A 14,945-nucleotide genomic window follows, 5' to 3' on the forward strand; every position below is an offset into this window, starting at 1 on the left:
CAATGCAGATGGGGTCCCCAAGCCACAGGAGTGAAAAGAAACTAAGCTCTCATTCCAAGGAGCCATACAGCACAAGCACAGAGCCCCCACCCAAAAACTTCCCACTTCACACACTGCTGTCCACCCTGCTAGATGACGCCAGAGAAGCAGGCACACAGGACCTCTCTCTCTCTCTCCAGCCTCACTTCACTTACCTCCACCGCTGCCTCGGTTCCCTCTGTTTCGGTTCCCACGGCCCCCAGAGCCATACTGCTGCTGCTGATAGACCTCTTTAGGCTGGGCCACCTTGATTTCACACTAAAAGCCAAGAGAAAAAATTAAGGCCTGGGAGACAGGTTTAGACAGTGGGAGCTACACAGGCAGGCCACCATCTGGAACCGTGACTTAAATCCTGGAGTTTGAAGGAGGGCATGGGGATGAAGCAAGAGAGTCAATGTCTTGTACTTACTTTTTCTTTTCTTTTCTTTTTTTAACAGAAGATACTCATCCCACCCAAAGCTATAGAGTACAATAAGCCTAAGGCTCAGGGTAGGGCCAGTTTTTTGTGGATAGAAAGTTAAGGACCTAGATACACACACTAGTGTCCCCTATACACAGGCCTGCCCCTACCACGTAAACTGTTTCTATCCTACAGAATTAAAATATGGAACACAGCCAACTACATACATTTATTTTCAAGACCCAGCAGCAGCTCCACCACTTTGGAGGTTCTCTGCCCACTGCACTGCCTATTTTACACAGCCTTTAGGGGCCATCAATTCCAGGACAGGATGGAGGTCCCCTAGAGCCCACCATCTTATCCAACTTATCTGCCATCTTATCCAACTAAGGCAGTCTAACACACCCTTCCATAGCATGCCACACCTCAACTGCCAAGCAGAAAACAATATACTCTGCTCGAAAACTATATACTCTGCAAGTGCTCTGTAGGTGCACCTCATTGCACACAACTTAACATCTGAGGGCAAAACAGCCCTGGATTTTAGCTGGGGAGGATCTCTGCCTGTTATAGAATAGTTGCCCAAATGGAGATGGAGAAAGGAAATAGATGAAAGGAAATAGAAAAATATAGAGTAGGAAAAACTTCACCAGGAGATGAACTCATTCCCTCACTTTAAGTCAGAAACCAACAAAGCTACTGACCATACTCAACTGCTCTCAGCTCTTTGTGCTGCCTGGAGTAGGACACAGAAGAGATAGGAAGCCCTTGGAAGTAACCCAACCTAACCCATACCTGCAAAGGCCAGATCACCAGCGGCAGGCCTGGCACACCTTACCTTGCTTCCACTGATAGTATGGAACTTTTTCTCCAGAACCTTTTTCACAGGTTCTTCCTCTTTGAAAGTGATAAAAACAAAACCTCGTCTTTTGTTCAACTTGGGATCCATTGGGAGTTCAACAGCCTCAATCTGTTAAAAAAACAAAGTTTAAGTTCAAACCTTCCCTACCTGGAAAACAAAGCCTACAAAGAAAATAAGCAGTGAGGGTCGGGAGTTTGGCCTAGTGGTTAAAGTGCTTGCCTAGCATGCATGAAGACCCGGGTTCGATTCCTCGGTACCACATACATAGAAAAAAGCCAGAAGTGGTGCTGAGGCTCAAGTGGTAGAGCTCTAGCCTTGAGAAAGTCCAAGGACAGTGCTCAGGCCCTGAGCTCAAGCCCAGGACTGGCAAAAAAAAAAAAAAAAAATAAGCAGTGAGGCAGAGTTCCATCCAAACCACTAAAAACAAGTGCCTCAAGATAGGGAGCAAGCCACTCACTCATTCCTCTAGACTCACCTTCCCAAACTCGCCAAAGTACTCCCTGATTTTTTCCTCTGTGGCTTCAGGATTCAGACCCCCTACAAAGATTTTCTTCACAGGGTCCTTCTTCATGGCCATAGCTTTCTTAGGATCAATGACTCGGCCATCCAATCTGTGCTCCTTCTGGTCTAGGACCTGTTTCAAACACAGCAACATGACCTTAGAGGACATTCTCTTGAGTCCCAGGACTCCACAACTCAAGTATACAAAAATGTGCTTCATTCTTCTCCAAACTATGTGTATGCTTGGATTCTTCAACCCAGTTTTCTCCAAACCTGCTCAGGAGATTCACCTGAACACCTGTAAACCAGCCCTCGTTCTAAATAAGCCTTCTGCCATGCACCCTTCTGCACACGTACAATCAGCTTAGGGCTCATCTTCCAACAAAGCAGCAAGGCTTGAGTAAAGGATGCACAATCTACCTCCACTTATTTAAATGTCTCCAAGCTTCAGGATTTGCTTTTTCCCCTACAAAGTTGGGTTAAATTCTCACACAATATTCGATGCTCCCCATAGGTGAAGTATATATAGCACCATATTCAAGAACAGGGACATAAAAAGGCAGTAAGCCACTGCAAATAATCCAGCACATACACCCACTTTTTTTTTTATGACCCCTCAAACTATAGCCTTTCTTGCTTGTCCTAAACAACCACTGCAGAGCAGAGACTGGTGGTATACAAATACCAAGCTTACCTTCTCCACACTGGCTGCATCTTTGAAGAGAATAAACCCAAACCCTCTTGACCGTCCAGTGTTCGGATCCATTTTTATTGTACAGTCAACGACTTCTCCAAATTTAGTAAAATAGTCCTTTAAATCTTTTTTGCTGGTATCCCAGCTTAGACCACCAACGAACATTTTTCTGCAATGGTAGGGTGAGACACACGACAACAGGTCTTAAAAGAGCTGAGAGGGGCCCTGTGGATCAAGTCTGCACCCACCTTTGGGGGTCTGCGGGTCTCGCCTGCCTCTGCGGCCCTCCGACCTCATCTCAACAAAGCCCAGGGAGGCGCACGAGAACCTGGGCAGGCGTGGGCGCCCCCGGCCAGGTACAGCTGGAAACCCCTGTGTCCTGCACGCTCGCGTCTTAAGCGCCACCTCCCCCCCGCTCGAGGCTGGGCCGTCCGGGACGCCCGGGGTTCAAGCCTGGCCCCACCCCCGGCAGGAGGGAGCAGGAGGGAGGAGGCCCGAGCCCTGCGCGCGCCAACTCCGCCCCCGCAGCCCCGGCGGCGCGGCCCTCGCCCGACCAGGCCCCGGTTCCTCCGTCCGCGCTTCCCTCTTCCGGGCCTCGCGGGCCCCCGGGGGCGGCAGCGCGCGAGCGGCTCCGGGGCGGCGCCAAAGTCCACCAACAAACTCCGGCAAACTCCGGCGGCGCCCGCCCGGCGCGTCCGAGCGGATCCCGAGCCGCGGCGGCCGCCGCCCCTCCCCCCGCCGCGTGGCGCCAACAAAAGGCGGCCCCGGAACAAAGGCGGCGCCCCGGCCGCCCGCGGCCGCACCTACCCCGCGTCCTCCTCGTTCTTGCTGGCGTTGATCTGGTCGCCCTCCGCCCCGTTCTGGTTCCCGCTCGGGGGGGCCGCGGCCCCGCCTCCGGACCCCGCCGCCGCCGCCGCCTCGGGGCCGGCCCCGGACGGGGACTCGCCTTCGGGGGCGGCCTCATGTCCGTTCTCGGTGGCGGCCGTTGTCTCCATAGGCTGCTCCTCTCCTGCTTCCGACATGGCAGGCCAGGCCGCGGCGGCTCCTGCAACGAGCGGACGACGACGGCGCGTCAGGCAGGCAGGCGAGGCGAGGCCGGCGCCCGCCCGGACTCCCGCCCGCCCGCGGCCCGCAGGCCCGGCCGCTCACCTCGCCGCGATGACGCCGCCGCCGGGGGCCGCTCGTCCCCACCCGCCGGGGAAGGGGCCACGGGCTAGGCCGCGCTCAAGCTAGCGCTGCCCCGGCTTCGCCTCCGCCCAGCGACGGAGCCGTCCCGACCGCGCTGCTTCCTCCTCCTCCTCCTCCTCCTCCTCGACTACCACCGCGCCGCCAGCACCCAAACCCGGCCCCGCGCGGTGCCGCCGCCTGACAATGCCGACTCGTGGCGCTCTTTATAATGCCGGAGCCGGAGCCACCTCGCAACAAGCCGTGTGCGCATTGGCCCGCACTCGCCCGTCACTCAACCTCGTGCTGGCTTCCCATTGGCCGGGGCGGCGCGCGCGCCCGGATCCGGGCGGGCTTTGTCCTCACTTTAGAACGCCCGCCAGTCCGGGCCGGGCGGCCGGTTCCGGTCGCCGTCCCGCTGCGGAGCGCGGCGAGCGGGCGGCCCGGCCCCGGTCTGCGCCCTTGTGCAAGAACCAGGAGTACCTGATTTTTTTTTCTTTAATTTCTCTTCAAACTCACTTTTTGTTGCATTTGTAGAAGAAAAATACACCGGTACCGCCAAGAAAAAGAAAAGTACACCATGAGATTTGGAGGGGTGAAAGGTTAGTGGTCCTTTTCCAATATTAAAATTAAAAAAAAAAAAAAGAAAAACAACGCGGGGGCGCGGTGGCTCACGCCTGTCATCCCAGCTACTCAGGAGGCTGAGATCTGAGGGTCACAAAAGGACCTGAGACTCCTACCTCCAAGGGAAGTGGGGCTTGGCTCCAGGGTAGGGCGGTAACCCTGAGCTGAAGAGCCCAGAGACAGCACCCAAGCCGAGGTCAAATCCCTTGACCCACAAAATAAAAAAATAAAATAAATAAAAAAGCCAGTCAGAAATTGGCAGCTCGAGCCTGTGATCCTAACTACTGGGGCAGGAAAGTGTGACGCTCATCTCCAGCTAACTCCCAAAACGCTCAAGGGGTACAGTAACTTGAGCAAAAAAAAAGAGCTATGGAACAGCATCCAGGCCCTGGGTTCAAGCTTCAGTACAGGCTCAAGCGTGTGTGCATAATCCCTTCATGTCTTTAACTATCAAGCTTCCAAGGCCTGGAATCTTTTAGAAGGGTGAGTGGCAGACCCCAATCCCATCAGGATTATAACCTCTGAAGCTTGGAGATTACTAAATGGCAGCACAACACAAGCCAGACCAGATGTGAGGGGCTGAATATTATTTTTTTCATCTGGTCTCGGATTACCCTATAAAAGATGGCACCATTAGCATTGAAATGTAGATCCACAAAACAGCCCAAAGCTATGAACAGACTCACTCAATCCAGAGGACTTTCCCTGAGGATGAAAGGGAAGGGTCGGAGGGAGAAGATGCAGAAGCATCTCTGGCAAAAATCTGAATATTTAGCTATATTGCCCTGCAAGTCTACCCATCTATCATCACCCACCCATTACCACCAACAGCACCAGAATGAGCAAGTACACGAGTTCACCCTCAAGGTCCACTTAAGCTCTTTACTTTGCAGGTGTAAATGGAATTTGTGCACTCCACACAACCTTGGTAAGGCAGTGAAACTTAGTTTCATCATTGCAGTGACTAAAAGGCCTAACAGGAACGAATTTAGGAAAGATTTATTCTAAACTGGACACCAGTCTCACACCGGTAACCCTAGTAACTCATGAGGCTGAGATCACAGTTTGAAACCAGCCCAGGCGGCAAAGTCCATGGGATTCTCACCTCTGATGCGATGAGATGACCTCTGAGTGAAGAAAACTAAGGCATCACGCCTAAGCCCTAAACTGGAGCCCCAGTACTGGCACCAAAATTTAAACCAAAATTAAAAAAAAACCCTACATGAATTAATGTTTCTTCTTTTTCTTTGGGAGATGGAGGAACTGACTTGCAAGGCAGACACTGCACCACTTAGTTGTAAACACCTTGTGTCTAACTTGACCTGCTGCCACCCTGAATGGGTCTCTGCTCCTCCTCCCAGCATGAGAACCCAATGGCTCCACCCAGAGGAATCTGTGTAAAATACAAGTTAGGTCTTGTGTTCTGAAGAGAGGAAGTCCTAACCCTGACGTGGGGTGAAAACCAGTGAGCCACCTACAGCTCCTCCAGCAATCAGGTGCCCCATTTGTCTTGGAGGACTATAAGCTTCAAAGCTTAGCCAGCTGAGAAGGGGGACGTCTCTCCTGGACACCATCTGTTCTGCATGGCACAGCTCCCTCATGGAGAAGAGCTGGTGAGCCCATGTCAGGCTTGACATGAACCAGAAGTGAAGGTGCACTGCACCCAGCACTGAGGTTGTGAAGGTTATTGTCTACAGAATCACATCACTGAGCCTGGGCCTGAGTGTTGTCCCTGAGCTCTGCAGCTCAAGGCTACCGCCCTACCCTTGAGCCAAGCCCCACTTCCCATTTTCTAGAGGTTAACTGGAGATGAATCTCAGGTCCTTTTGGGCCCAGCTGGCTCTTTGAATCTTGATCCTCAGATCTCAGCCTCCTGAGTAGCTAGGATTACAGGCGTGAGCCACCCAGCAAGGCCACTCCCATTTTGCTGAGTGTCTTTCGTTAGAGTCCATCAGTTCTAGCCTGCCTCCAGGCCCTTGAACGATACCTAAAATTTCACCTGCCAAGCCAGGCATCAGTGGCTCACACCTGTAAATCTAGCTATTCAAGAGAGTAAATCTGAGGAGTGCAGTTCAAACCCAGCTGGGGACAAAAAAAAATCTATATGAAATTTTTATCTCCAATTAAACGAGCAAAATGCTAGAAGTGGAGCTGAGTCATGTGATAGAACACCAGCCTTGAGTGGAAAAAAAAAAGTGGGAGGCCCTGAGTCTGAGCTCCAATACCGGCACCCCCCCCCCAAAAAAAAAGAAAAGGAAAAAGACAGAAGGAGAGAACGCAAGGGAAGATGCCACGTGTCGGTGGAGACAGAGACTGCATCTACAGCCAAGGAATGGCAGAAGCGAAGTGTGGAAAGGAAGTTGATTTGGATGTCTAGCTTTCAGGCCACTCTAACATAGCTTTTTCTTAGTGCTGGCTACTCTGTCTGTTGAGCTTTGTTCGCAGCAATCAGACTTTCACTTCTGGATGTATATGATCATGTACCAAGAAAGGTCCCTTCTCAGAGCCTGGACCGGAATCACAGGACTGGAATCCACCACAGCTCGAGGAGATCCTCAGCAGATCAGCCTCCTTCATGTGAACACCCCCAGTGCCCACTCAAATAAGTGAGCATGGTGGTAATTCGAGCTCCTCGGGAAACTGAGGCAGGAAGATCACTTGAACCCATGAGTTTGAGGCCAGAAGGAGGAGGAGGAAAGAGAAGAAAAGGAAACAGTCTTTGGGCCACTGGAGCTGAACTGTGTGTGTAGCACTGTGGTGTGTGCCTGGCCATGTTTTTGTGTTGATAAAGCATTCCAGGTGAGGTGTTAGGCACTAGGAAAGGGGTGGATTTGGGGAGCCGTCCCTACTGCAGAAGGGAAGTTGGGAAGTGTCCGTCTCCCTCTGACAGGAGGACCTACGAAGAGAGTCTTGCAGACTCTTCCATTTATGCTTCTGTACTGCCACTAAGCAGAGACCCAGAGGACTCACTTTCGGCCTTAGCTTCTGATGATGTGATAATTCAGTTCTTTATTCGGCTATTCACTCAACTATTGGGGGGCTTCAGACAGCAACATGCTCATGGCCACCAGGACGGAGCTCAGCAACGGTCCCTGCACAGCTCTCCTGAAAGGTCTCCAAGGTGTTTATCTACAAAACCGAACAGCCAGCCAGCGGCACTGACACATGCCTGAAGTCTCCGCTGCTCAGGAGGCTGAGAGAGGAAGGTCACAAACCCAGAAGGCAAAGCACAACCTGAGGAGCGGTGGCAATCTCCCCTCAAACACGAAAAACATCCTGAGCATGGGACCCTCCTGAGTCTAGGCACTCAGCTGGGACTCTTGGCTGAAGACAATGCCTCTGCCTCATCTACCACCTCCCTCCCTCATATCTACGATGTCATACTCTGAACATGCTTCTCTTACTGCCTCCTGCACCCAAGCTCTCACACTGTGAGAATGTTCATGAGGGCTGAGGCACAAAATCCATCGAAACTCCAGCTGGACCAACAAACAGAAGAGGGGTTCTTGCAGGTACACAGGCCTGGGTGGGTATGCAGGCCACAAACGTGCCTCTCCTCCATGTCACCCACCCCAGGCCTTGTCCTCCAGCAGAAGGAGAAGAGCCTGAGGAGCTGGTGTGGGAGGTTAAGCGCCCGGAAGTGTCATGTTCACTCACATCCATGAGCCCAGGGTCTGCCCTGAGACCTGGCCTGCTGCTCACAGAAGATGGTGACCCTAGCTGGGCGCGGTGGCTCACCCCTGTAATCCTAGCTACACAGGAGGCTGACATCTGAGGATCACGGTTCAAAGCCAGCCGAGGCACTAAAGACCATGAGACTCCAATTAAACAATGAAAGACCAGAACTGGTGATTGGCTCAAGGGGTAGGGTGGTAACCTTGAGCTGAAGAGCTCAGGGACAGCCCCCAGGCCCAGAGTTCAAGCCCCACCACCAGGGAAAAAAAAAAAAAAAAAGGTGGTTTCCCACCCTCCACCTCCATCACAACTGGCTGGACCCCTGTCCTGCATCGTCACACAAGGCAGCTCTGCCCCCCAGCTCAGCCTGCAGTACAGGACATAGAGCAGCAGGCTCTCTCACAGCCCTCCCTCCGCAAACTGGGAAACCAGAGCAACAGGGGGCGGGGCGTCCCTGGGCTTGTCCCTCTTCCCTGCACGGCTCTGTGGGTGCAAACTGAACTGGGGAGCCCCCAGTCCAGCTCTTCCCAGCCTAGGGCCAGGAAGGAAGGCAGAAGGGCCTAAGAGGAAAGAGCAGGGTGGAGGAGAGTGACAGCGCCTCAGGTCAGCAGCAGGGGGTGGCCCGACACCCTCCCCTGCTTCTGGGACTTGGGGTTGAAGTGCATCACGCTGGGAAACTGGTCAAACCACTTGCAGGAGGCTGCAGGTCAGGCTTAGAATGGAAGGTGAATTCTAGGGCCTCTCAGCCCTGATATGTGTGTATGGAGGGTTGGGGGCATGGTCAGGTCTCTCCAGTCACCTCCCAGAAACCTCAGGCTTCTGGCCACCCAGCTGATTGATTCCCTTGGGCCCCACCTCAAACCCGAGTACAAAGCAGTACTGCTTAAGTTCCAGTCTGGCTCCAGTGGGATCACAAGACCCAGGCCTTTTGAGTGCCATAGCAAGACTCTGTCTAGAGATAAGTCTAACACTAAGAAAATAAAAATCGGGGCCGGGAGTTTGGCCTAGTGGTAGAGTGCATGCCTAGCATGCACGAAGACCCGGGTTCGATTCCTTGGCACCACATACATAGAAAAAAGCCAGAAGTGGTGCTGAGGCTCAAGTGGTAGAGCTCTAGCCTTGAGAAAGTCCAAGGACAGTGCTCAGGCCCTGAGCTCAAGCCTAGGACTGGCAAAAATAAATAACTCATATCAAATTCAAGCTTCCATCTCCACAAGCTGAAGATTCTATCAGTAGAAATTTCCAGAAATAAGAATTTGTTTCATTGCTAATTTTTCATTTCATTGTTCTAATCTACATAATATCCTTGGCACAAAAAGCATGAAATGTTTACCTGGTGGTTTTCAGTGTGTGTGCGTGCGAAAAGAGTCTCACAGTCTTTAGTGCCTGGACTGGCTTTGAACTATGATCCTCAGATCTCAGCCTCCTGAGTAGCTAGGATTAGAGGCGTGAGCCATTGGTACCTGACAAGGAATGTACTCTTTATCTAACTCACATAACTGTAACTTCTCTGTACTAAACAATATAATTTTTAAAAATCCAGAAATGGAGCAGGGGTTCAAGTGATAGAGCGCTCTCACCTTGAGCACAAATCAAGGCCCTTGAGTTCAAGCCCCAGGACGGACGGACGGACGGACACACACACACACACACGTCCCAGCTCTGGAACTTTCTTGGTCTGGGCGTGGGAGCACTGACATGTGAGGAGGGGAGAGCCAGGGCACGCAGTCCGAGCAGTCTGCGCATTCACCCACGTCTCCAGCGTCCAGCTGTCCTCTCTTGTTCACACCACCTACTTCCCTCCTCCCTTCTCAAGCTGACCCTGCCCACCCCACCCCTGCCCCTCCCTTCAGCCAAACTCTGTCTCCACTGAGCCAAAGGTTAGGTGACCTCTATGTCACTAGGCAGTGAAAACCTCTCCCTACTGAGGATAATCTCCAACCAACTCCATACTCCAGTCCACCATCTGCTGTTTCCTCCCAAGATGTCACCCACAATGCCCCAGCACTCCCCCCCCCCACTATGGTTTCCAGCTTCCTGCACTGCTCTGGTTCCACCAGGTGGGGGTTGATTCCTGGGTCTGGGAGGGGGCAGGCCTTTTATGCCAAGATTCACAACAAACAGCTTCTGGATGGCCTGAAGGACCGGGCTTTATGTCCAGAACTCTGCCTTTTCCAACAAGCTCTAGTCATCATCTCCTCCCAGCCATGGTGGCAAGGTCACATGTGTCCCCAGATAGACACACCTTTCTCAAGGTCACACATGTGTCCCCAGATAGACACATACCTTTCTCAAGGTCACACGTGTCCCCGATACACACCTTTCTCCAAGATGCTGAAAACGGACCAACTTAACAAGGCATTTCAGAAAAACAGCCTTGATTTTGTTTTCTCTCTGTGTGCGTGCGCGTGTGTGTGCGCATGCACGTGCCAATACTGGGGCTTGAACTCAGGGTCTGGGTGCTGTCCCTTAGTTTTGCTGCTCAAGACTGGCACTCTACCACTTAAGCTCCAGTTCTACTTCTGGCTTTTTGGTGGTTCCTTGGAGATAAGAGTCTCACAGCTGGCCGGGAGTTTGGCCTAGTGTTAGAGTTGTTAGAGTGCTTGCCTAGCATGCATGAAGACCCGGGTTCGATTTCTTGGTACCACATACATAGACAAAAGCCAGAAGTGGTGCTGAGGCTCAAGTGGTAGAGCTCTAGCCTTGAGAAAATCCAAGGACAGTGCTCAGGCCCTGAGCCCAAGCCCAGGACTGGCAAAAAAAAAAAAGAGTCTCACAGCTATTCTGGCTGGCTTAACTAGAGAACACTTTGTCCTCCAACTTGTCTCCCCCACGGGAGACCACTGGTGGGTACCCTGTGTACAGACATCCCTCGATATTCATGGGGATTGGTTTGGGGCCTCTGCCCTCTAACATATCAAAACCTATGGATGATGGGCTAGGAATACTGACTCATGTTTATAATCCTAGCTACTTGGGAGGCAGAGATAGGAGGAACACAGCCCAAGGCTAGCCTAGCGAAAATCAGATTCTATCTGCAAAATAACTAAGGCAAAAAGGGCAGGAGGAATGAGGGAACAGAAGACACTGTAGGAAAGGAAATGTACTCATTACCTGATTCGTGTAACTGTAATTCCTCTGTATATCACCTCTATGACAGCAATAAAGTAAATAACTTTTCTTTTTTAAAAAAAGAAAGCGCTGGGAGGGGGGCAGGAAGTTTGGCCTAGTGGTGGGGTGCTTGTCTAGCGTTCACGAAGCCCTGGGTGCAATTCCTTCATACCATACACACACAAAAGCCCTGGGTTTGATTCCTCAGTACAATATAAACAAAAAGAACCAGAAGTGGAGCTGTGGCTATCCTTGAGCAAAAGAAGTTCAAGGACAGAGCCCAGGCCCTGAGTTCAAGCCTCAGGCAGGAAAAAAAAAATGTCTCATGGATTTTCCTGCCCAGGCTGGCTTTGGCTTTGAACTGTCATCCTCAGAGTTCAGTCAGGATTATAATCCTGAGCCACCAGAACCTGGAATCATTTTGGAATTTTCTATTATTTTGAGACTATAGTGAATCTTGAATAATAACACAGAGACAGTAAAACCAGCAGATGCAGAGAAACACTGTACAGAGTCTCAGCGGCAAATCCAGCCACAGGTTGCTACTGGTAATTCCATACTTCTCCACAGGAGGGCAGCAAGAAGCAAAGCCTGAGCCAATGGATCATGACAAAGTGGGGTGGGGGAACTGTTCACAAAGTCTCTGTAAGGCAAAGCCAGCTACAAGAAACTACTAGTGGGGGGAGGGTAATGGGGACCAAGACATGTGAAAGGGTATCAATGTATGTGAATTAATGCACCTTCTATCTGGCAAATATCATGTAACCCTTTTATTAATTACAATAAAAATATTAAAAAAAAAAAAAGAAACTACTAGTCACTCCCTACTTTTCCACAGAAGGGCAGCACAAGCAAGGCCTGAACCCATGGATCAGGATGAAATGGAGCACAGTGTACAGTCATCCTGAACTAACTACTTGTAATTCCATACTTCTCCACAGGAGGGCATTGCAACCAAGGCCTAGGCGATGGTCAAGATAAAGTGGGACATACTGTATACTCAGAACTACTACTTGTAATTCCATACTAGTCCACAGGAGGGCAGTGCAAGCGAGCGTTGAGCCAATGGATCAAGATGAAAGGAAGGAACAATGTACACAGTGAGCCAGACTAGCTACTTGTAACGTCTCTTTTCCCAGACCTGAGGCTTGAACTCAGGGCCTGAGCATCGTCCTTCGGCTTTCCTCAAGGCTAGCACTCCACCACTTGAGCCATGGCACCACTTCCAGCTTTTCTATGTATGTGGTCCCAAGGAATCCAACCCCAGTCTTTGTGCATGCTAGGCAAGCACTCTACCACTAGGCCAGACTCCTGGCCAGCTACCTGTAACTCTTCAGGACAGTGCAAGCAAGGCCTAGGCAATGGATCAGGAGGAAGCGGGGAGCTTTGTACACAGTCAGCCAGACTAGCTACTTGTAACTCCTTAGGGCAATGCAATCAAGGCCTAAGCAGTGGATCAGGATAAGGGGGGAAGGGGAAGGGCAGGCAACACTATACACAGAATCCATAAAGCCAAGCCAGCCACCATAGCTACTAGTAATTTCATATAGTACTTCTCCATAGAAGGACATGCAAGCAAAGCCTGACCACGGTGGAGATGGGGAGGGGAGGGTGATGTCTGCAATAAGTAGCTGCTGGTAATTCCATACATCTCCACAGGAAGGCAGCACCACAAGCATGGCCTGAGCAGCTGGTCAGGTGGAAATAAAGAGCTCAGAGACAGTGCCGAGGCCAGAAGTTCAAGCCCCATGACCGATCCCCCCCCCCAAAAAAAGGCATCATTCTAAGTGAAAAGCACTCACAAAAGACCACATATAATGATTCTAGATCTACGGATTGACAGTCAAGGTTCTGTACAAAGCAAAACCACCAGTAAATGGATACAGGGTTGGATGCAAGTCTGAAGACCTCAGAACCCAGACAGCAGCCACAAATTCCAGTCCTAGAGACCAAAGGTCAGAAAGCTAAGATTGGCCAGGTGCTCGTGATTCACACCTGAAATCCTTAGAAGACTAAGATCTGAGGATTGTGGTTCTAAGTGAGCCTAGGCAGACAAGAGGCTCTCATCTCCAACTACCCACTAAAAAGCTGAAAGTAGTAGTGGCTTATAGCTAAGGGATAGTGCCAAGGCCTCAGACGCAAGCCCCAGTACCAGTATAGCAACAAAAATAGTTTATTTAATATAAGAAGTTTAGCCAGGCCGGGAGTTTGGCCTAGTGGTTAAAGTGCTTGCCTAGCATGCACAAAGACCCGGGTTTGATTCCTTGGTACCACATATATTAAAAAAAAAAAAAAGCCGGAAGTGGTGCTGAGGCGCAAGTGGTAGAGCTCTAGCCTTGAGAAAGTCCAAGGACAGTGCTCAGGCCCTGAGCTCAAGTGCAGGACTGGCAAAAAAAAAAAAAAAAAGTTTAGCCAGGCACTGGTGGCTCACACCTGTAATCCTGGTTACTCAGGTGGCTGAGATCCGAAGATCAAGGTACAAAGCCAGTCCTGGCAGGAAAGTCCATAATACTCGTCTCCACGTAACCACCAGAAAACCAGAAGTGGAGCTGTGGCTCACAATGCTGAAGTGCTAGTCTTGAGTGCAAACGTTCAGGGACAGCACCCAGGCCTTGAGTTCAAGCCCCAGGACCAGGAGGAAAAAAAAAAAAAAAGTTCAATCTTTCTTTCTGTACTGGGGATAGTTTTCAGGGTTTTTTTGTTGTTTGTTTACTTTTTCCAGTCTTGGAGCTTGAACCCAGGGCCTGATCACTATCCTTGGGCTTTTTCCTGAAGCCACAGCACCACTTCCTGCTTTTCTATGTATGTGACACCGAGGAATCGAACCTGGGTCTTTGTGCATGCAAAGCAAGCACTCCACTACTAGGCCAAACTCCAGGCCCTCCAGGGCTTTCTATTTGAGCTCCCCCACTTATTTATGCTCTACACGCACCCTATTTCATTAATTTGCCCTTCTCTCTAGGATTAAACGGTGTCTGTTAGTTGATTTAACCAAGCTGTGTTCCGGCAGCTACCCAAACATCTCTGCATCTACATTTACCACCTGCCACGCGTTATCAGAGGCACTTAATTTATAGCAGTCACTGGGTTAATCATCCAGGGTTCCAAGACACAACAGAGACAAGGCAGGGGCACGAAGGAAGGTCCAGAGCAACGAGGCCGAGGCCGGCTCAGGGCCAGCACCTAAGAAAAAAGAAACCATTCAACGGTGCCAGGCTTTACCTGAACCTGCAGGACCAGGACCAGGGCGCTCCGTCCACGAGCAGCTCAGGAACAGTGTGTGGAGCCACTAGGGCCCCGCCCCCCGCACGAGGCCCCGCCCCCCGCTACACGGCCCCGCCTCCCACCACGCAGCCCCGCCTTCCGCCACGAGGCCCCGCCTCCCAGCACGCGGCCCCGCCCCCAACACGCAGCCCCGCCTTCCGCCACGAGGCCCCGCCTCCCACCACGAGGCCCCCCCACCCCGCACGCGGCCCCGCCTCCCAGTTGCCGCGCCCCTCCACCTGAGCGCCTCGCATTTCCCCCTTTCGCCCCCCCCCGTCCCGCCCCAACACAAGGAGTGTGTGGCGCGCTAGCCGCCCGCCACCACCATGCCCTCTGTTTTGTATTGTCTTTGCTACCTTCTGCTGTGTCAGCTTCGACTTCGAGGTCTTCCAGCCCGCTGTTCACCCCCACTTCCTCTGGGATTACAGCACGGGAACCACCGAGCGGGGTCACGGAAATCTTGAACGTCAGCGGGAAATCTAAACCCGCCCCGCTGCCGTCCGATAGGCCCCGCCCCGACCAGGCCACGCCTCTCTACCGAGGTCCCTCGGCTTCTCCCCTTAAGCCATTGGTCCGACGAAAGCCCCGCCCCCAGAGCCAGACTCCGCCCC

At 51.9% G+C, this 14,945-nt stretch overlaps 2 protein-coding genes across 5 annotated transcripts in view; one reads left to right on the forward strand and one right to left on the reverse strand.

The window, feature by feature from the left end:
• The window catches only part of Phykpl (5-phosphohydroxy-L-lysine phospho-lyase), a 14,259-nt gene extending 13,262 nt beyond the window's left edge, over positions 1-997 (forward strand). For both annotated transcript variants that reach the window (XM_090320945.1, XM_090320944.1), the window contains one exon: positions 477-997. The gene's annotated coding sequence lies outside the window, so the exon portion shown is untranslated. The remainder of the gene's footprint in view (positions 1-476) is intronic.
• The window catches only part of Hnrnpab (heterogeneous nuclear ribonucleoprotein A/B), a 16,205-nt gene extending 1,415 nt beyond the window's left edge, over positions 1-14,790 (reverse strand). Inside the window, exons 1-6 of one of the 3 annotated variants that reach the window (XM_090320965.1) lie at positions 14,691-14,790; positions 3,304-3,541; positions 2,497-2,665; positions 1,777-1,935; positions 1,278-1,409; positions 195-297 (exon numbers count right to left, since the gene is read on the reverse strand). In XM_090320965.1, coding sequence (XP_090177091.1) covers positions 195-297; positions 1,278-1,409; positions 1,777-1,935; positions 2,497-2,665; positions 3,304-3,518 — 778 coding nt within the window. In that variant the 5' untranslated portion in view covers positions 3,519-3,541; positions 14,691-14,790. Of the gene's footprint in view, positions 1-194; positions 298-1,277; positions 1,410-1,776; positions 1,936-2,496; positions 2,666-3,303; positions 3,542-3,645; positions 3,858-14,690 lie in introns of those variants that run through there. The other 2 variants (XM_090320964.1, XM_090320967.1) reach the window with 2 other exon arrangements.
• Positions 14,791-14,945: the final 155 nt, after the last annotated feature.

The sequence above is a fragment of the Megascapheus bottae genome, chromosome 29 (assembly GCF_031878675.1).
Source record: "Megascapheus bottae isolate mThoBot1 chromosome 29, mThoBot2.hap1, whole genome shotgun sequence".
Classification (NCBI taxonomy): domain Eukaryota; kingdom Metazoa; phylum Chordata; class Mammalia; order Rodentia; family Geomyidae; genus Megascapheus; species Megascapheus bottae.